Raw genomic sequence first — 23029 nt, 5'->3', positions numbered from 1 at the left:
AGATAGTTGTCTTCCAAATTTCTTGGCAGAGATGAGTGAGTGCCTCTTGTGCTGCCTGCCTCACTTCCTTAAAAGATTTCAATTTTTATTTCATCAATTCCTGGTGCCTTGTTCTTTGCCAATTCTTTCAATGCACCTTGGACTTACTCCCTAAGTGTCATTGGCTCTTGATCATATGTTACCTCTTGAACCGGCTGAACATTAACCATTTCCTTTTGGTACAGTGACTCTGTGTATTCCTTCGATCTTCTCTTGATGCTTTCTGCATCATTCAGTAATTTTCCCAGAGAAACTTTCAATAACGAAAGTCGAGGCTTGAATTTTTTCTTCAGTTCCCCCAGCTCGAGAAATGCTGAGCGTGTTCTTCCTTTTCGGTTTTTTGGTTCCAGATCTTTGCACATTTTATTGTAATATTTGGCTTTATCTTCTCATGCTGATCTTTGAAATTTTCTGTTCAGCTCTCGGACCTCTTCATTTCTTCCATTTGCTTTAGCATCTCTACTCTGGAGAGCAAGTTTCAGTGTCTCTTCTGACATCCATTTTGATCTTTTCCTTCTTTCGTCTCAATCTGTATGCTGAACAAATAATCCAAGAATCTGGAGGATATGAAGGAGGATTGGAGAAAGGCTCATTAACAACCTGCGACACAACCAAGCAGGTGACCTAACCTTGCTTGCTGGCAGTGAAGAGGGCTTGAAGCACACTTACTGATGAAGATCAAAAGACTACAGCCTTCAGTACACCTCAATGTAAAGAAAGCAAAAAATCCTCACAACTGGATCTGTAAATAACATGATAAATGGAGAAAAGATTGAAGTTGTCAGGCATTTCATTTGCCTGTATCCACAGTCAATGATCATGGAAGGAGCAGTCAGGAAATCAAACAGCATATTACACTGGCAAATTTTTAAAGTGTTACACGGCTATATCTTTAAGACTAAGGTGCACCTGACCTAAGCCATGGTATTTCCAATTGCTTCATATGCATGTTCAAACTGGACAATGAATAAGTTAGAATAGAGAAGAATTGATGCATTTGAACCATGGTGTTGATGAAGAATATTGAATGGACTGCCAGAGGAACAAGCAAATCTGCTTTGGAAGAAAATGCTGGATTGCTCCTTAGAAGTGACAATGTAAAAGTTTGCCTCTCATACTTTGGACATGTTATCAGGAGGACCAGCCCCTGTGAAAAGGACATCTTGGGAAAGAGGAGGGTCAGGAAAAAAGAGGAAGATCCTTCTGGTAATTATGGTGTGTCAACTGGACTGGGCCAGGATTCTCACTGGTTTGGCAGCTAAGATGTAGTTATCACCTCCCTGATGAGATCTAATAAAATATAATCAGCCCCATGATATGATGATGTGATCAGCCCTGATCTAATGTAATTATTCAATATGTTGTAAATCCTCACTTCTGTGATGTTCATGAGGAGTCCTGGTGTGGCACTGTGGATTAATGTGCTGGAGTGCAAAGTCGCTTTGAACCACAAGGTCAACGGTTCAAGCTCAGCAGCCACTCCTTGGAAACCAGGGTCGCTAAATGTCAGAACTGTCTCAATGGCACTTAACAACAACAAATGATTTTAATGAAGTTGGATGCAGTCTATAGGATTGGGTTGTATATTAAGCTAATCTCTTTTGAGATATAAAAGGAGAGAAAAGTGAGCACAGAATGAGGGATCTACTACCACTAGCAAAGAAGAGCTGGGAGTGGAGTACGTCTTTTGGACCTGGGGTCCCTGCACTGTGAAGCTCCTAGATCCAGGGGAAGATTGATGCCAAGACATATGGGGATCTCCAAGGAATGCTGGGCCTACAGATGCTGGAAGGAGACAAGGACATTTCCCCAGAACTGGCACTCTGAATTTGTACTTCTAGTCTCCAAAACTGTGAGAGAGTACATTTCTATTTGTAAAAGCCACGCACCTGTGGTATTTCTGTTATAGCAGCACTAGATAACTAAGAATCCTCCGTGAGATGGACTGAAACACTGGCTGCAGCAATGGGTTCAAACAGTTGTGAGGATGATGCAAGACTAGGCAGAGTTTCGTTCTGTTATACACAGGGTCACTATGAGTTGGAACTGAACTGACTCAAGGGCACCTAACAACAATAATAATGACAAATTATATACATATACATATATATATATATGTTCTGGTAGCGTAGTGGTTACGAATCGGGCTGAGAACCACAAGGTCAGCAGTTCAAAACTACCAGCCGTTCCACGGGAGAAAGATGAGGCTTTCTGCTCCTGTAAAGATTTACAGCCTCAGAAACCCTGTACAAGGTCGCTATGGGTCGGAACTGACTCGACGGTACTTAACAACAACACACACCCATCCATATATACGGAGTCCTGGTGTGGCACTGTGGGTTAATGCGTCAGACTGTAAAGTCGTTTGAACTGCAAGGTCGGTGGTTCAAGCTCACCAGCTTCTCCTTGGAAACCCTATTACAGGGTCTCTATGAGTCACAATCGACTCGGTGGCACTTAACAACAACATACACACACACACGTGTGTGTGTGTGTGTATATATATATATGAATGTATGTTGTTTTTGTTATGTGCCGGCTCACAGAGACCCTGTACAGGGTTTCTGAGGCTATAAATCTTTACAGGAGCAGAAAGCCTCTCTCTCCTGCAGAATAGCCGGTAGTTTCGAACTGCTATGAGATTAGCAGCCCAATTCGTAACCACTACACTACCAAAGCTCTTTATATAGTGGGTGTATATATACATACACGGTATGTGTGTGTATATATATAATATATATATGTTTATATATATATGTATATATATAAAATAATACTGACTACATGTATCTAAGTCAGTCCAACTCAGAGGGACCCTATACAGGGTTTCCCAGGCTGTAAATCTTGCAAAGCAGAAAGCCTCCTCTTTTCCTTATCTTATAACTATATTGGAGTTCTTATATTGGAGTGCAGTGGCTCTGTAGGATAAATACTGGACTGTGAACCACAAGGTCGGTGGTTTGAGCCTACCAGCTGCTCTGTAGGAGGAAGATGAGACCTTCTTCCGCAAAGATTTACAACTTTGGAAATCCTATTGTCAAGTGCTGTCGAATTGGTTCCAACTCAAAGCGACCCTGTATAGGGTTTCCAAGTAACAGCTGGTGGGCTTGAGTAGTCAACCTTGTGGTTCACAGTCCAGTGTTGATCCCACGGTGCCACACAAGTAGTCCGATACAGGGTCCCTATAAGCTGGAACCAACTCAACAGCAGTTAACAACAATCATATATGTGTGTGTATTGCTGTTAGTTGCCATTGTGTAGGTTCTGACTCATAGTGACCTTACACACAACAGAACAAACACTGCCCATTCCTACACCATCTTCACAATTGTTATGTTTGAGTCCATTGTTACTGCTCCTCTTTTTTGTTGACCTTCCTAACATGGTCGAAGTATGAGACAAAGCCTCCCCATACTGGCTTCTAAGGAACATTCTGGCTGTACTCCTGCCAACACAGATTTATTTGTTCTGCTGGCACTCCATGGTACTTTTAATATTCTTCTCTAACACCATAACTCAAATGCATTAATTCTACTTTAGACTTCTTTATTCATTGCCCAACTTTCACATGCATATGAGGGTACTGAAAATACCATGGGTCAGGCACACCTTAGTCCTCCAACTGACATCTTTGCTCTTGAACATTTTAAAGAGGTCTTGTACAGCAGATCTGCCTGATGCAATACATCATTTAATTTCTTGACTGCTGTTTCCATGAATATTGATTGTAGATCCAAGCAAAATGAAGTTTTTGACAACTTCTGCCTTTTCTCCATTTATCAGCTGTGAGAATTTTTGTTTTCTTTATATTGAGGCGCAATCCATACTGAAGGTTGTAGTCTTTGATCTTCACCAATATTTTAAATCATCTTTACTTCCAGCAAACAAGGTTATATCATTTGCATATCACAGGTTGTTAGAGTTTCTCCAATCCTGATGCCACATTTTTCATATTACCCAGCTTCTCAGATTATTTGCTCGGCATACAGATTGAATAATTATGGTGAAAGGATACAACTTAAGCATACATTATCATATAGCTATATCATTATGGGAACCCCAAGGAGCTCTGGTAGCATAGTGGTTACAAGTTGGGCTGCCAACCTCAAGGTTAGCAGTTCGAAACTACCAGTGGTTCTGTGGGAGAAAGATGAGGCATTCTGCTCTCGTTAAGATTTACAGCCTTGGAAACCCTGTGCAGGGTCGCTATGAGTCGGAACCGACTCCATGGTACTTACCAACAACAACAACAAGGAAGATTAAGTAGCTCTTTTGGTATTGGAGAAGGTTTTCTGGAGAAGGTGAGGAGGAGGGTTGCAGGCCTTGCAGATAGGCTCTCAGAAGCACTGCCAACAACTGTCAAAAATCCCAAAGAAAAGGTTTGATACCAATGTCCCATTTCCAGAAAGAGGACAAGGATATAATATGTACCAGGAATTACATACCAATTGGCTGTGGTCAAGCCCTAGTAAGATTAAAAAAGAGATTACAAAGCAAATTTGTGAGCACTTGGAAACAGAATAATGATTTTAAAAAAAAGAAAGTCAACACAAGCAGATTAAATGTCGAGTGTCTGTGGACTGCAACATAGATCTGGTAAATACTTCCAAATCCTTCAGAAGAGTGCCACCAGTCTCTGACCTGAGTGAGTCTTGGTCATCCTAATCACTGGGCCCAGGAAGCCTGGGAGCACTGTCCACCTCTATGTCCAGTGAGTTCCCTCACCCAGGAAACCTCCAGGCAACACCGACCACTGCACTTGGGGAGTCTCAAGGCCTCACTTCCACCAGTCGAAGAAAACTACAGTTGAGTTGTTCACTTCGGTATACAATGAGACTACATCCTACTACATGAAAATGGATGTGCACACATCTATCTGTGTCACGGTTCTTATAGCTCATACAATTTTTACTATAAAAAATTTGAAAGGATTTTAAAAATTTTATTTTTCAAATTATTTGGTCTAGAGTAACTCAATATCTAATAATTTAACCTCTTTTCTTTTTATTATTGCTTTGAAGTTCCTTTTTTCCCTTCTAAACAATGTACAGATGGAAACCAGGGAGTGGGTGCAATGCCTTTGAAAGTGTTATTTGGGAAATAATATTGCAAGTCGATTTGTCAGTTTATCCTGAGTTTAAACAGGCAGAAACAGGATTTTTTAAAGCCCTTCATGAGACCAAAGAGCTCTTATTTGGGAGGTCTCAGAGTGTATCAAATGCATTAAAATATATCTGCCTCAAACAGAGCAGATCATCAGTTTTACATACAACAACTCAAAAGCTTCATTTCATCTTAGTTGCAATCCCCTCCATATGACCAGTTATCCCACTTCCTCCCTGTGTTTCTTGTTTCCATTCTTCCTCCTTTACTTACCCTTACGTAAATGCTGCCCTTTTGATCTCAAATGGTTAATCATTCTATGGTGTGTGTATGTCACTAGTGTTCTTGTCTCCCTATATACCTATCTATTGCTTGACTGAAAATTTAGCCAAGGGTGAGTTCAATTTCAGACCTAAAAAGTGACCAACGGACATAGACTTGGGTTTCACCATATCTGATAGGTAAGCTTGGTCACTTTTATGATTTAGAGTTTTGTTTCACATTTTCTCCAACTCTATTTAGGGCTTTCAAATGTGACCCCTTTTCAGAACTGTTGGTAGTGGTAGCCAGGCACTATCGAATTGTTCTGCTCTCAGGGTCATGGAGACTGATGCTCACATGGTCCATTAGTCCACTGGACTAATTGTTTCCAAATGTCTTTAATTTTCATCACTCTTCTTTTCTCCATACAGGGGTGACCAATAATTGAAACTTAGATGGCCACTCATGAATTTTTAAGATCCCAGTCACTACTCACAAAAGATGCAGAACACTGTATTTGTGAACTATGTTATGTCTACTGACCATGGCGTCCCTGATCATTATGGTCCTGAGTTCCTAGCCCAAGCAATTATTCTCTCAAGGTTGGTCTGGTAATGTCTAAGAAGTTTTCATAATGTCATAGTTTCAAAATTTCCTAATTCTGCCCCCTGTATGCCTCACTACGGGAGTCCTCGTGTGGTACTGTGGGTTAATGCGCCAGACTGCAAAGCCGTTTGAACTGCAAGGTTGGCGGTTCAAGCTCACCAGCTGCTCCTCGGAAATCCTATAAAGGGTCGCTATGGGTCGAACTGACTCAACAGCACTTAACAACAACTACAATATGCCTCACTACATTCATGGATATGTCTGCAGCAGAGGTAACTATGCATATACAAATATCCTCTGTCAGACCTTTATATATTTGTGGTATATTCCCACTCTCCATTCCACACCCATTCAGCCTGTGTATCTGTCTATGTAGCTACCTGTAGAACGCTATTATTACAGGATTGTCTGTTATACTTCTGTTCCCTTTTTTCATCATTCTTCTGCCAACCTCCTACTAGTTATATATTGCCTTTCCTGTCACCCAAGTTAACATGTGTCTACCCTCTAGCCAGTGAATTACTCACTTTCTCTCCCCTCTCAGCCCTGGTAACCATCGCAGAATGTTTCTTTTAGTACGAAAACTATTCTTAACTTTTTACAATAGTGATCTCATACAATATTTGTCCTTTTTAATTGACTAATTTCACTTAGCATAATGTCCTCCAGGTTCATTTATGTTATGAGGTGTTGTGCAGATTCATTACTCTATGTTGCTATTTTACGTTGGGTAGTATTCCATTGTATATGTATGTATGTATATATATATATATATATACACTAAAGTTTATTCAATCACCCATTGATAGGCATTTAGATTGTCTCCATCTTTTTGCTTTTGTGAATAGTGCTGCTATGAACATGGATGTGCATACATCTATTCATGCCACAGCTCTTACATCTAGTATAATTTTTACTGTAAAATTTTTGAAAGGATTTTAAGAATTTTGGTTTTCAAACTATTTGGCCAAGAGTAACTCAATTAATTTATGGCTGGCTCTGATTTCTCGGCACACATCAAGAATGTTCAGGAATTGTTGGGAAGTGAGAAAAATCTAACCTACAAATTGTTTTAAAAAGTAATAACACAACAATTAATGAACTTGACAAGGTGTTATACTTTATAGACACATAACTTTACTAAGTGCACACATGTGCATATATAAGTAATACACTTAAATCAAGTGTGTATATATATATATGTACATATATATATATATATATTACACACTTATAAAGTTTGATTTGGTAACTTTCTTTTCATAACTTAGAGATTATACATTTTTTAGGCCTCAAACAGTTTCATAAACTTTTAAGCTTAACAGCCCCAGGCACTGTGTCTATGGTACTTGAGGGCCAAAGCCACCTGCGTAGTGGGCATGAGCATTTGGACCTTCCTATTCCCACATTCCCATCTCCAAGGACCAGAAATGGCACATAATGTCAACTCTGTGAGGCCCTAAAGGAACTTGAGATACCTTTGGAAACATACATGACATTCCTTTGTTTAAGTTATTGTTTGTACTCAGGTTCACTGAAGAGAGGAGACTGACATAGAATGTAATTGTATATATTCATAATAAAAATATTATTTCCCCAAGCCTTCTGGATGAGACTCAGAGCATCATACTGAATTGTTCTTTCTCCCCCACCTGCCCTCTTGCCCTCACATAGACCATTCAGCAAGTTGTAATGCTGGCCAGAGTGAGTCCACAGGCCTTGGTATTCAGATGTATTACTTTGGCTAAGGAAATTACAGATGCAGTTTTAATAACTGTCATTTCTCCTGTTAGAAAAAATTTTCAGGGAGTGGTGAAAAGATACTTTTGGAGACAGACCATCAATGAGAATAATAACTGAAAACAGCATACAGCTCTCATGCAAAAGCAGAATGCATTAGTGATATTACAGAAGCAGCTCTGAGTCCATGTGTGGACTAAAACATTCAAAGCAGCAGCAGCTCCTCAGAATGTTTCCTACCTTGCTTGTTCAGGCCTTGCTATGTGATCTAGGGTGATCAAGTCCCAAGACTTGAGGCTGACCTTAGGGGATGAAGAGATCTGCTAGACTGTTGGCTGGTCATGTGGTCTACTCTATCTAGCTCATGGCAAAGACTTGGCTTCACACTCCATGCCTCAGGCACTGTCTACTGACTTCTCCCTTAGTTTCCAGGGGAGCTGTCAGTCTGTTTGGTCAGATATTCAAAAGGTGACAGTTCCCTAGTGGGAGGGATCACTGCATCAAAAGCCGATGCGGCTCATGAGCCTTTCTCTACTGGAGCCTGGGTACGTAAGTTTGGCTAACATCGAGTCTATAGATCTGGTCTTCCTAGACACTCAAGAGCGGAAACTGAAAATGGGAAGTTACACTTAGACCTGGCCTAGTTGGAGGCTCCAATTCAGCTTAACCAGAAAGGAACTTCACTGAGGGAAGTGATTCCTGGTTTCTCGAGTTGGTGTGTTCTTTGTGTGCTTACTTGATCCCTAGGTTAAGAACTTCAGAGAGAAGAAAACAAGTGGGGAGGGGGTTTAGGCACCCAAACCTTACCATAATTCTCTACTGGAGCCTGTGTGTTCCCACTGACATATCTCTCTTCTCCCTCAGGCCTCCTGACTCCAAATCCTCTGTGCTCTCTATACTCTATGTGGTTTCAGGGAGCCCACACAGCCATGGAGGCTGTGCTTCCCTTCATGGGGAATATTCCTGCCGCAGCTCTGCCAAGAGTGTAAATAGAGTCTTTAGAGACATGAGGTGGGAGCAACTATCTCACCCTGAGCCTAGGTGCTGTGAGTTAGTGTTGGCCTGGTGTGCTGGGTAGAGCTGCCCTTTCAGAAGAGGAGCCAAGGGAAATACTGCCTGGGCACTTTGCACTGTGCCAAAGTGAGAGCTTTGCCCATTGCACATTGAAAATTCAGTTTCATTGACAAAAAAAAAAATTTCCATTCTTTATTCTAATGTATCTTATGGCCTTCTCTACTGGAGTTCTGACTTTTAAACTATGCCTTTGTGGAAAACATCCATGAGTAAATTATCTTACATTTAACTTTTGGAAATTCAAAACCAAACAATAACTTGGTGTGTGTGTGCAACTTTAAAAGTGTCAGCTTTCACTATCAGAAGAAGAAAAAAGAATGTTCAGTGAGCACCTGCTCTGGCAGGCCTCCATGCTGGGTGTTCTCTTGTGAGTGAGGCCATCATACCAGGCGGGGCTTCCCCTGTTTTACAGCAGACAAACTTGGCGCTCAAGGAGTAGCCTGCCCAAAGTCATACTGTGATGAGGTGATGCCACCAAGAGATGAAGCAAGAGTTCCTGACCCCAAATTTGGTCTCTTTCCTTAGCCCCACATTTTCCTCTACCATAGATTCTTTAATTAAAATCAGACACCTCGTCCAGCCATACATACATATAAATGGCATTATGTATATGTAACAGCTGTAGACTTCTCATCAAAGTTGGGTGTTTTGAATCCATCATATTAATGATATCACATGGTAATTTCACTGCTCCCAAGTTTTCAATGCCAACTGTTTTTTGGACAGATTTTCATCCATCATTTAAGTTTCTGACCTTCACCACTGATGTCTTTCCCATAAGGAAGAAAAGTGTCTGAATGCTGGAGGTTTGGTAGCACTCTAAAGGTTACAGAGGGAAAACTATGTTTGGAAATGTGGCTCCTGGTGAAGACCAAAGGGTCCTGAGTATCATGGGGGTGGGGGGGGGGAGTGTGTGTGCAGGGGACATAATGGAGATACATTTGTAATAACGCAAAATATGAAACACTTCTATACTATTTATTGTACATCTGCTTCATGATTTTGGAAAACATGTCATGCTCAAAAACCTTAATGGAAAGAACTGTCAGATTTGCCTTTAAATAAAAAAGAAAAGCTTTTACACTATTTACACTATAATGGAACAAAAATACTAGAAAGATAGTATAAAAAGCATGACAAAGAACTCCAGATTTTTTTTTTTCCAAACCTGCCTGACTTGCAAAGATTAAAAATAGTTAATAGTCGTAGGAACAGAAAACTATGCCAACCTGGGCCCCCTACCCTTGAGTCCACTCTGTTCGGGAAAGAGAACTTTAGGTCACCTGGGTTTGTTTACTGGATTGGATCCTTAGAGAGGGCATCACCTAGAGTCTCTGTGCTACAGTTTCGTCTATAAAATGGGAGTAATACTACCTACAGCAGGGCTGGAGAAACGTTTTTCCTGCCAAAATTCATAACATCATTCACAGGCCATACAAAATTATCAACTTAAAAATCAGCTTGCTATATTTGGTCAAACATTTCATTAATTCACCCCTAATGAAGTCCGGATGTGGCACTGTGGGTTAATGCGCTGAACTGCAAAGTCAGCTTGAATCACAAGGTCGGCGGCTTAAGTTCACCAGCCGCTTCTTACAAACTCTATACAGGGTTGCTATGGGTCAGAACCAACTCAACAGCACTTGACAGCAACAACAATGGAGTCCTGGTATGGTGCTTTAGAATAAGCACTCAGCCATAAAGTTGGTTTGAACACCAAGGTCAGTGGGGTTCAAACTCACCAGCCACTTCTTGAAAATCCTATACAGTGTCGCTATAAGTCAGAACTGACTCAACAGCACTTAACAACAACAACAACAATACAGCAAGAAGGCTGGACATTTCCTACCCCATCAGTGTGTCAGGAGGTTCAGGCTTGTTAGAACACAGATAGGGCTTGGACCCCCACTTTAGGCTAGCTATTGTCATCATTTTATTAATATTATGACCATCACCACTTTAAGGATCCCCGGTGCTACAATGATTAAACATTTAGCGGCTAACTGAAAGGTTGAAAGTTCAAACCCACTAATGGCTGCATGGGCGAAGAGACCTGGTATAGTTGAGATACAGATTTCGGAGAATTGAAACAGATTTGGCAAAGCAGCTAAGACTACTCAGGTAGATTCTCCACAGAGCTGAAGTTCCTAACCTGGCGTTTCTGGTCCATCTGCCTTCTGAAATAATACGCAAAATTTTGTGAACCTGTGCATTTTTCTGATAGTCTAGAGCTTTCTGTGATTTTTTCAAAGGGAATTGGTAACCCCAAAATATTTCAAAATACCTGCCTTTTAAAAAGACCCCTCTGTGGAAATGTCAAAGGTGAAGCTGAAACCATTGACTGCACTCACAAAAGTAGCTCAGGCTGGGAGCCAAGAGGTCAACCTGCTACTCTCCCAATGGCCTCCAAAGCCTCTCCCTATATGATGCTTTCTTCAAAGACAGCCTTTACACCTGGTATTCCACCAGGAGCCCCATGATGGCTTGCTTCCAGTAGGCGGTATCTAGCGGCCTTTCCTGTGCGCTGACTTGGTAAAGAACTGGGAGGCCTTCCACACCCACTGGTGTGCTCTGCTCCAGCTGTCGGGGACAGACTCCCATTCTCTGCCTTGGTCCCTGGGGCTCTGGGCAGAACACAACTAAAACCTTTTACTCCTTTATGAATGCTCCTTCTGGAGGACTGGCTTTCCCTTCCCTAGGATGGATATTGAAGGGGGTGGAGAATAAGTGGCACAAGGCAAAGAAGGAAAGCAAGCTGCTTGTGCCACATCTGCTATCCAGGGTGGGTGAATGGGGTCCTGTTTCATCCACTGGGACCTGAAGGTGGCAAAGTGGTAAGTGAGTAAACAGGTATATAAGTGAGAAGCCTCTTCCTGAAGGTTGAAAGGAAGAGCCCTCCTGAGTTGTCAATGGTAAGCACCCAAACCAACTTTTCTTCTCAGAACTAGACTGAGCACTAGGAACAGAGACATGAACAAGACAACTCATTCCCTCCAGGTTCTAGGTGGGTGTCTTGTTATCCAGTGCTGCTAGAACAGAAATACTGTTAAGTGGTTGTCTTTCACAAACAGAAGTTTATTCTCTCACAGCTTAGGAGTCTGAATTCAGGGTGCCAGCTCTTGAGAAGGCTTTCTGTCTCTGTTGGCTCTGGGAAAGTTCTGGTCTTCTTCCAACATCTATCAGCCTAGTGTCCCTTGGTGATCATCATGTCTTAGCATCAGTCTTCCCCTAGGTCTAGGAGGTTCTCATCACAGGGACACTGGGTCCAAAGGGCAAGGTCTACTCCTGGCTCTTCTTTCTTGGTGTCAGTCAGGTCCCTCCTCCTCGGCTCACCTTTCTCTGCCAAACCACTGAGAGCCATGGTCCAGCCAAGCTGACACATATTTTGGGAGGTACCACTTAACCCATGACAGTAGGAATTGGCCAAACAGCCGCAAAGCCACAGAAACAAACAAAAAACCCCAAACCTTTCCAGTTTAACCATCACGCCTGATGAGCCCAATCACCAGAGAAGGTTGATCTAAACAGGAAAGGCTAAGTACACCTGCTATTTGTAGGGAATGCCCCACCCATCTACCCCCTACACACACAGAAAAGGAAGTGATAAGATTCCACAGCAAATTCAAGGTGCTAGGAGGAGGTAGGTGAAGTTGGTTCCTCCCTCACTCAACATAAAAGTAGCCCCCATTGCCCTAAGCTTCTACTGTCCAGAAACAGTGTTGAGGAAGGGGTATAAACTCAACAACAGCTATTGAATTAGTACAGATTAACAGAAATAACAAAATGGGATTTTCTTAGCACTTTTGAGTTTAACATTCTCAGTTTGGGAACATTTTGAAGAGAAGCTGTGTCAGTCCGTTTAATTCATTTTAATGTAGTTGAATGGCTCGGTTTTGAAAACTTTCTGAAGGTTCCTCAAATCAAGGACTTTCAAAATTTGAGGGAGAACCTGGCTTGTTTGCATTTTACTAAGTGAAGGTTATATCTTTTTGCAGATGTGGCTGACATTTGAATACATAAAAATGTAGTCAGTGGGGGTAGGACTTGAAGGAGGAAACCCTGCCAGAGGTGGTGTCTGCTTGGGATGCAGCCGGGGGTGAGTGGTGAAGGAGAATTGCCTTGGGAGCCAGGGAGCAGGCAACAGGGAGGTCTGATGTGTGCCTGTCTGTGTCCCTAGGTCCATGGCGAGATTGCCTGCAGGCCCTGGAGGATGGCCACGACACCAGCTCCATTTACCTGGTGAAGCCAGAGAACACCAACCGCCTCATGCAGGTGTGGTGTGAGCAGAGACACGACCCTGGGGGCTGGACTGTCATTCAGAGGCGCCTGGATGGCTCCGTCAACTTCTTCAGGAACTGGGAGACATACAAGGTGAGAACTGGCAGGTCCTGTCTATGCAACACACAAAGCAACTGACTGTCCCCAAGAGAGGCCCAGCAAAAGAGCCACTTAGAGGGATGGTGCATGTTGACCTGGTCAGGGCCTCTGCAGTCCCAAATGGTAAATAACTGAAGAGAGAAGAATGGTGACAGGGTTATTTTTGCAAAGCCACCAGGGATGGTGAGGACCAGCTCTGTCCCTTCCTGCTGCTAGCAGCCACTGAAGGATGACATGAGTTAGGAGCTCAGACCACAAAATCCCCACAGGACGAGAAGTTTTAAAATGTCAAGTAGGGAGTGACCCCTCACTCCAGGGAGCACCTTACTCTAGGCTGGGGTTTCCATGGAAGCTCAGAAGGTTGTTGAAGACTGTCCAGGAGGCCCATGCAGAGAACACAACTTCAATACCTCAGGTCCTAATTCCAGGGCTCATCCTCTGAACTTGCAAATTCCCAGGAAATGAACTGTTTATCTCTTGTAGTGGCAACAACTGTTGGAGCATAGCCAGCCACCTTTAACTTCCTCTAAATAAAAAGGTGGTACAGAGGATGGCATGAATGGTAGGAAGTGTCGAAGTGGTGACCGGGACGGACCTAGGCTTCTGATACCACAACCCACAAACTACCTTTAGTCATGATGCCTCCAGTACATGGCTCCGCCAGGTCCCCTTCTTGGGTCTCCTCCTAGCCTGGTTGCCCTCCAACTCACCTTTTGACCATGCCCTGTACTTTGTCTCAACCTCCTATGTCAGAGGTTCCTAAAGACTCGATTCTTAACCATTTCCCCTTAATCTTTCTACAATCTCTTTCTTTCCAGTAGCTTAGACTGGGCTCTTGGCTCACTGTTCATACTCTGTAACCCTGGGCCTATCTGTGACTCAGTTTATCTATTTCAGAATAAACTTGTTCTTAGAGTTGGCATGAAGATTAATGAAATAACCTATGTAAAGTTCACATTAACAGTGCCCATACATTTTAAGTACTCAATATAGAACAGTTATTATTAATGAATTCATTCATTTTCATGACTTGAATGGTCAGCACTGTACTGGTACCCTGAAAACTATACATAAAAACAGTAATACTAACACCACTGCATTTTAGACCTAGAAGTGGACCCAAGTAGATGCAGCACACATTTGACACAGCTCACACCTGTCTGGTGCTTTACAGGGGACACATGGCCCTCACCCACAGTCCTGTTAGGTAGGTGCTGGTCCCAGGAGAGAGAATCTGATGCTCAGAGAAGGTAAGGGATTTTCCCAAGGAATGTTTGTTGCAGCCTATGGTGTGCTAGGATCTCAAATGACTACGTCGTGTATTCGTTCCCCCAGCAGTCTTGCAGGGAAGGTATATAGTACCCCAAGTCACAGGTAGTGGAGCACAGTGGTTTAGACTGGGCTGGGGGCTCACTAGCACAGAGCACACAACTCTTTAAAGTCTTTTGAATGAATGCATGAAAGCAGAAAGCTAAAGTGACTCATCAAGTTAAAGAGCTCATAATAAGCAAGGCAGTACGGCTTTGAACCCAGGTCTGTCTGATGAGCCATATGCTCTGCTTGCTACCATGGCCCCACTGCCTAGGGCTAAGCAGCCAATAGCTGGACCCTGCTGGTTGTGTACACTGCATATTCCACACTAATGCTCTCCGGGTTTTCCCTAGCAAGGGTTTGGGAACATTGATGGTGAATACTGGTTGGGCCTGGAGAACATTTACTGGCTGACCAACCAAGGCAACTACAAACTGCTGGTGACCATGGAGGACTGGTCTGGCCGGAAGGTTTTTGCCGAATATGCCAGTTTCCGCCTGGAGCCTGAGAGCGAGTATTACAAGCTGCGGCTGGGGCGCTACAATGGCAATGCTGGTGACTCCTTCACTTGGCACAACGGCAAGCAGTTCACCACCCTGGACAGAGACCATGATGTCTACACAGGTAGGACTAGTGGGCTCCAAACCATGTATAAGCAGGGGGGGAAAGGTCAACTGAAGCCAGAGCCCTTTGACTGATCCCAGGCAGTAGGAAGCTGAACCAAGTTGTTCCTGCTCTCTTCCAACCATTGGAAGTCCCTTCCTCTGCTCACTGCCACCAACACACTGGCCTCTGGGGATATAGATCCCATTTGCATAGGTGGGCAAAGGTGGCGTTTATTAAAAGGAAAAGAAACAAAGTATACAAACAACACATCGGGCCAAGTCCATGTTGTGCCAGGTCATGCACTCACATCACCTCCCCAACAAGACAATGTGTCAGTCTCCTAATGGGTCCTGCAACTCACAAACTTGATGAAGGCAGCTCTCCCTCCCGGCAGGAAGGTCCCTCCCTAGGCCTAGTATGGAAACTGGGGGCTCCCCGCCCTTAACTAAGAGCAGTCCAAGCCGACAGTGGCTCCTCTCCTTCCAGGGAAGCACAATGCCTCTGCATGCCTGCTTCTACCTTGCCCACACTTTACTGCTGTTCTGAACTACTTGTCCTTGGCAGCAAAAGTCAGCATGATAGGAGAATGCCAAGAGTTCTATGGAAATATGCTTCTTTTGTGAAATTAAAAAAGATTATTTGGATAGACTACAGGTTGGGGATGAAAGAGAAGAGCATTTCATTTTAAATACTTCCTTTGTCATTCTACAAAGAAAGACTCCTAACACAGTTCCAACTCAAAAGTTTTCAGGAAAATCTGTCTTTCTCCTCCCCCACCCAGCTCAGGTCATTTCTATTTTCTATTAAAATCTGTGGTATGGAGTCCTCCTCAGGCACTTCCTATATACTGGGCTACACACTTAAGTATATGTCCTTGTTTAGTTCTCATAGAAGACATGGAGGTGTTGTTGTTAAGTGCCATCAAGTTGATTCTGACACATAGCGACCCTGTATAGGGTTTCCAGGGTGAGCTTGAACCACTGCCCTTGCAGTTCAAATGACTTTGCAGTCTGACACATTAGCCCACAGCAACACACCAGGACTAGATGAGAACACAATGGTTTGGAGAGGCTAAGTCATTGGCGCATGATCACATAGCTAGTCAGTTAGAAAGCCCAGATTCAAAGGCAGACCTGAATGGGTCACTCTTAGAACCCACCTCTCTAACAATCTTGCTCCAAATGCCTTCTGGAGAGGGTTCTGCTGTAGTCCTCAAGCAAACAATGGTCCTAGATAAAATCGCTTCCTCCCAGAGAACTACTCACTACTCAATTCCTTCTCTCCTGCAGGAAATTGTGCCCACTACCAGAAGGGAGGCTGGTGGTACAATGCCTGTGCCCACTCCAACCTCAACGGGGTCTGGTACCGTGGAGGCCACTACCGGAGCCGATACCAGGACGGAGTCTACTGGGCTGAGTTCCGAGGAGGCTCCTACTCACTCAAGAAAGTGGTGATGATGATCCGGCCCAACCCCAACACCTTCCACTAAGCCAGCTCCTCCCTCCTGACCTCTTGTGACCGTGCCAGGAGCCCAGCCCTGCCACACAGGCCCCAGCACAAAGAACAAGTCTTCACTAGTTCATTTTGGGGTTGGGAAGCCTGGGATGCTGGATTCTATTTTCCAAAGTCACTGAGGCAGATAATGGAACTGAAATGATACAGTATTCTCTGTCCCTACTACTTTTCTTCACACCAGACAGCCCCTCATATTTCCAGGACAGGACAGGACTGCAGACAAGTTTTTCTTTAAATGAAGTCCCCACCTCCACAATAAAAGCACAACCCCTGCAAAATACCTTCATAATATATGTGTGTATGAACCTACCTTGTGCACTTTTGTGTATATACATAAATAGACGCATACCTAAATATATATGCATTTGGATATATACCACATAATATATCTAGATACATATATGGACTCTCCATGTATATCCCAATATTCATATGTTCAATTTTTCCGATGTCAGAATTGTTATGAACAGCTTTGCTTTTAGAAGAAAGACATTTCATTCACAGTGCATTATTTCAGTCTAAGAGTAGATCTCGAATTGCATAGCTCAATTCAAATGATAATCCTTGGCATCTGTATGCCTGGATTCTTTTAGGAATGTCTATTACCCAGATAGGGCACCTAATCAAATTTCCAAATCTATTTTTTCTCATTCTCAGGACTTTTCCTCTGTCCATCCACTGCTAGCCAGTCCCTCAACAGCTATTCATTAAGTGACTTCTGTGAGTCAGTCCCTAGCCACTCACTGTATTTCAAACAACTTTTCTGCTCCCCGCTTCTTTTCTCCTACCTATTCCTTACCTCTTCTGTTGCAATGTTATTTCTTCCAGGTATGTTTCCTTAGCCTGTGGGTCGGAAACAATCTGAGGTCCAGGTTTCTGGTCAGAACAGATGGCCAAGCTCAAAACCTAACCACTGGCCATACAGACAATGTATTCACAGTTTTATATTTTTCATCCATGCTTTAGCCTACATGTCATTTTAAATGAAATTTTCACAGAAATAATAACCTACCTTGCCAAGGAAATAGACAATTTATGAAAAATCATCATTCGATTATTTGGACCCCTAAACAGCTACAGGCCAAAGGTCCCATGGTCTCAGGCTGACTTGAAAGTCAACTTTTCATCCCCAAACTATACTTCCCTGGAGAACATTTGCCACCAACAATGAGAACTGGTCACTTTCTCATTAGTTATTGAACCTTGCAATATGGTGGCTTTCTGAGTCCTGTCAGCCATGAAGTATCAGACTCAGCATTAGTGGGACTGTTGCCAAGCAGAGAGCAAGGGGATGCAAGGATCCTCCTCAGTAGGTATGTGAGTCAGGTGTGTGAGATGTTGGACAATTTGGTACTGTCCATGTCTGGGTGTGTGCCTATTACCTCAGCATTTCTCAAAAAGTGTACCATGTAGCATGTTTTGTGTATATAAAAGGGAGGGTTTTCTGTGTTTGTTTTTTAATATATTCCCAGATTGTCTTTGTAATGACACAAATCTTCAATAAAAGCCATCAGTGCTATTGGACGTGTCTATACTGTGCATTATTATTTCCGAATGCCTTCCTGGAGTCTCCCATATCAGGGCTTCTTTAAGTAAGATGAGGAGGAGATTCAACACCTGGGAAAACCACCAAAGTCACTGAAATCACATTTGCTCTATCTTTGGTTTCCACCTAAGCCCTCAGGAGTCACACGATGGTACACGGGCTAAAAGGGCTCTCTGGAGCTCCATGTCCTATATCCAGCGGGTCCTAAACTTCTCCACTGGATGTCCCGGAAACACCTTACAGGCAATGCAAGCAAACCTGAAATATCTTTCCCAGGTCTGGTTCTCCTTCTGAACTTCCCATTTCACCAAAATGCACTTGATCCCTTAGCTCAATACAAGAACGTCTTTGTTTTACTCACCAAAGGTCAATTCATCTTTCCATTCTAGGCCATCTTATCTGCCTTAATGTATGCCTTCAAATCCTCTCCCCTCAAGTGCTCCCAACTAGGTGCCCTATGATTCCATTCCCCTCACTGTAATCCAAACAACTACAATAACTGTAAAGCAAACCAGTAATGTGGGCATGCTTCTAGGCATGAAAGGAAACTCCAAAACCACAAGGAAGACCAAAGGATGTAACTAAAGAAAACATAATTATCTGTCAAGTATCCCACATTCTAGAGCAACATGTAAAACCATGCATGCAAAAGGGACGGCCTCCAACAGATTTTACAGCAGTCATTGATCGCCCACCTGCAGCTTGTGTAAGAAGTGGAGAAAAGATACTGTGGGGAGAGAGATTGTTAACTGCCTCTACAATATATTCTCCCACTACCACCACAAGAAGGATGGTGTCCTTGCTCCCCCTAAATCAAGTGAGGGAGACCTAAAGGAATTGCCCCCAAGAGCTTGGCATAGGCAAGCATCAGTGCTACTGTCTGAGTCTACACTGCAAGTCTATGGCTGGTGGCAGAAGAGCAGTGGGAAACGGGGCTGCATTGGAAGCAATGGCACCCCCACTGATGACAGGAGCTGGGGGTATAATGGGAAAAAGACACAAGTTTCCTAGTAACCAGAGGGCTGCCTGAAGGGGCTTTGGGTCCCTCTATAATTATCTTCTATAATATATGTGGAGAGAGGAGACAACAACTGTGCAGGAAGCCCAGGAGCCAAGTAAGTAGTCATAAGTGGTCAGCTGGAGAACAAACATTATCCAATCAAAGGCACTCAGCCACAGATGCCAGTAAAGGAAATTCTGAAGGAGTAACCATAAAGAGGAAAAGACAGCATGTGTGCTTTAGATATCTGTCACACCCACAGGGTACAAGTTCTGGATTATGAATGAACCAGCCACTTAGGTAGGACTGGCTTTTGACTCCTTCTTCTCTCTTTTTCTTGTTCCATGCCCAAGGGCCAGAAACCTCAGTGAGCAAGAAAGAGGGAGAGGCAATGTAAATGGCCAGGATCTAGTGATGAAGCTGAGCATGTGCCCTCCCTGCCTCCACTTTCTAGTTTGCAGGCTTTACCTGGATTCATCCAGACTGCTGATCACTGCACTGGACAGATCCAGACTGTTAGAATGGACTGGACTTTATAATGCCTAGTACCAAAAAGACTAAAAGATCTGCTAAGTTTTCAGCCTCAATTAGGAAATGTGCTAGCTTGAAAGGAAGTGTGTTGGGGTGGAAGGAGGTTGAAGCTGGTTCCTCAATCACCTGATTGAGCTCAGCTCATTTAATTGGCAGGTTACATAAGGGCATGAGGTTATCTCCTAGAGTCCAGGGGCAGGGACACAGCTGGTTCTCATAAGGGCCAGGAACCTGAAAATATCTGGAAACTCACCAAGAAACAGTCACTTTTCCCTTTCCTGCAGGGTCTTTATCTCTGTCACTTTGCTTCCATCTTCAGAATGTTCTCTCTGCTTCTCTAGGCAATGGTCCATAGTTCCTGAACTCACATGTCTTCCTGGTCCAAGTGCCATCAAAGACTTACAAATATCTCTACATTCCAACTATAACTCTTTGGACCAAGGATACAACCAGTGTGGGTCAGTGTCAATGTCTACCCCAATCCTATAAGCTATCGCCTTAGAGCAGATCTGAGTGGAAGAAACACAGCTGCTGGGGTACGAGGTTGTAGGAGAGGTGGGAGAAAGGTCCTAGATTCCAAAAGAAAGAGGACTTATGGGCTAGGTCTATACTCAAAAAAGTGCCTAGACTATATATATAGTCCAACTGTTCTTGGTCCTTATCTTCTCAAGGATCATATTTTGTCAGCTAGATGGGTTCTGTCCCATAACTCATTAGATTGGGTCCTCTTCCCCAGCCTCTCCCCTACTGACCTAACCCCTAACCCCAAAAAGCATATCCAATTCTTCCAGGCCACGCTGGGCCACTAACCATGACATCTGGCTGTGCCCAGAGGGTCCTCTTTCTGGGTACACTGAGTTTCCTAACAGTCTCTCTGGATACAGGAGGCATCAGGTCCGCATCAGGTCCCCAGGGCTGGGGCCTGGAGCCTTGACTCATTCTTCCTAATTGCATTTTGCTCTAGATAATACTGAATACCATCTACCATCTATGGGGTGCTTCCCATGTGCCAGACACCACACTAGAAACTTCACATTCATGTCTCCTTAAATTCTCGCAATAACTATATGAGGCAGGTTCTATAATTACCCTCCCTTTGACATGGAAAACTGAGGCGTAGAGATGTGACTTGCCTGAGAACATGCAACTTGGGACACTCAGAATCTGAACTCAAATCTTTCTGATTCCTGGGCTCCTGCCACTACAGCTTAACTGCTATTCCCAAAGATGAGATGAAGCCCTGATGGCACAGCAGGTTACACACTGGACTATTATATTAACCACAGAGTCAGCAGTTCAAATCCACCAGTGACTCCATGAGAGAAAGATGAGACTTTCTGCTCCTATGGAGATTTACTGCTCCTGTAGAGTTTTACAGACTCAAGACACTCTACACAAGGTCACTATGAGTTCCAATTGACTCGACAGCACACAACAACAAGGATGAAATAGAATCACTACGCCTATTTCATACTACCATCACTGAGAATCAAGGTGGTATGTAGTTTCATGGCAAAGGGAAGCAGGTATATCTAGAAGCCAATCCAGGGCTGTTTGCTTAATTTATCTCTGAGCAATGGCCAAAGAATAACACAGGCAGTGATGGAAAATACTTACACAGTTTCTTGGGGATTCCAACTCTTTTCCAGGTCTAAAGTAGGATTTCTAACTGGTTCAGTCATGGTCAACAAAGAGAAACCTGAACAGACATGAATTTTTAAAATTTGAGTGATCCAGAATGCTAGCTGGCACGGGAAAAATTACAGGTCAAGACCCTGAAATGAAAGACTCAGAAGAGGCATAATGAGTGCTTTCCATAGCCTGATGCATGACACTGGATCACTGCCAGGACTACAGAGTGGTACATACATTCAAAGTGGTACCGTCAGGTGCCATCTTTGAAGCTGGGCACCACTGTTTTCAATGGTCAGTGAAGAGATTTGGTTGCTATGCAACAGGCATGCATGCTACCCTTGTTTCCTAAGAGAAAATATTATTTCTAGTATGGCTTTGACCAGTGATTTTTCCCATTCTGGTTCATCTGGTTCACCCACATTTTTAAAAATCCGGTTTGTTCTGACGTCATTTTATCAGCCAAACAGAACCGGACTGAACTGAATTGAAGCTCTGGTTTAGGCCCTACCCTTTTCTCTTCTACAAAAGTAAAGAAATCTACAGACCCATTCTCACTCTTAGCCCTTGAGAGTATTCTACTTATGGGTGTCTGGTTGTTACTGCATGCATCAATTCAACCTGGTCCAAGCCCTGAAACCATATCATCTGGTAACCAGATCCATGTTGTAGTGGCTCATTTTTCATCTCTAAGCCTTCAGGTTTATGCTAACTTATAGTAGTTTCTCTCAGAGCCCACAGCCAGGCCCTAAACCAGCCCTAGTCTGGAATCCCACCCTCTGTGGACACAATGCCTTGGTACCAACCAAGAGACATTCAAGAACCCTATTTCTCTTGTCATAGGCCACAGTGGGCCTGCACAGTCCACACAGGGGTCCCAGATTCAGATAATTTGTCCCATCTGCACAGATTTCCTAAAGCAGTTCTACATGTACCACCTCCCAGGTGAGCACCTCCCCACTGATGGCCATGATACAGTTGGCTCTGTGAGCTGGCTAAAGAGTGCTCCCTACTGCACCAGGAAAATCCTCCTGAAGCTGAGGACATCTCAAAAAAGGAGAAGGCTCTTTGTGCAAAAGTGAGCAGACCATATTTGCCCTGACCCTTAGCAGAACTAGGAGTGGCCTAGAGCCTAGAAAAGTAACTAAAGTGAATGTAGTTAGAATTCCCATTTGGAGCCATGTGATGTTAGAGGCTTATGCTCTGGTCATCTCAAAAGGGGAAGGACTAAAAACAGTAGTCTCTTCACAGCTCAGCAAGTGTGCCCAGGTATAGATTTAGGTCAGCCTCCTCTCTACAAAACACAATATCCACACAGCCTTTCCTATCTCTCAGAGCAGCTCAAGACTGTGCAGGGGAAACAGGGAAGAGGATTACGGACAGCTATTCAGGAAGGAGACTGGGACAAAGAGCAGTTGAGCACTTGCGTGGGAGTCATGAAAGCCTACTATCTGCCCCAAGGCCCAGGCGAGCCCAGGAAGCAAGTGTTTAAAGTAGAAAAGCAGCTTCTTTGTCAGGAGCATAAAAATAGACGGGTAGAAAAATTCATATTAAAATTGTTGTTGTTGTCAGGTGCCATCGAGTCGGAACCGACTCATAGCGACCCCATGCACAGCAGAACGAAACCATGTTTGATCCTGGGCCAACCTCACTACCGCTGCCACACTTGAGTCCATCAATGATGCCAC

At 43.5% G+C, this 23029-nt stretch overlaps 2 protein-coding genes across 3 annotated transcripts in view; one reads left to right on the top strand and one right to left on the bottom strand.

The window, feature by feature from the left end:
* The window catches only part of ANGPTL2 (angiopoietin-like 2), a 42975-nt gene extending 26057 nt beyond the window's left edge, over nt 1-16918 (top strand). Inside the window, exons 3-5 of the mRNA XM_006834780.1 lie at nt 13001-13194; nt 14865-15135; nt 16407-16918. Coding sequence (XP_006834843.1) covers nt 13001-13194; nt 14865-15135; nt 16407-16606 — 665 coding nt within the window. The 3' untranslated portion in view covers nt 16607-16918. The remainder of the gene's footprint in view (nt 1-13000; nt 13195-14864; nt 15136-16406) is intronic.
* The window catches only part of RALGPS1 (Ral GEF with PH domain and SH3 binding motif 1), a 522711-nt gene that overhangs the window by 189337 nt on the left and 310345 nt on the right, over nt 1-23029 (bottom strand). The gene's annotated exons all lie outside the window — the stretch shown is intronic.

The sequence above is a fragment of the Chrysochloris asiatica genome, unplaced genomic scaffold (assembly GCF_000296735.1).
Source record: "Chrysochloris asiatica unplaced genomic scaffold, ChrAsi1.0 scaffold00014, whole genome shotgun sequence".
Classification (NCBI taxonomy): domain Eukaryota; kingdom Metazoa; phylum Chordata; class Mammalia; order Afrosoricida; family Chrysochloridae; genus Chrysochloris; species Chrysochloris asiatica.
The sequence above is the reverse complement of the archived record's forward strand: the minus strand, read 5'-3'. Positions and strand labels throughout refer to the sequence as shown.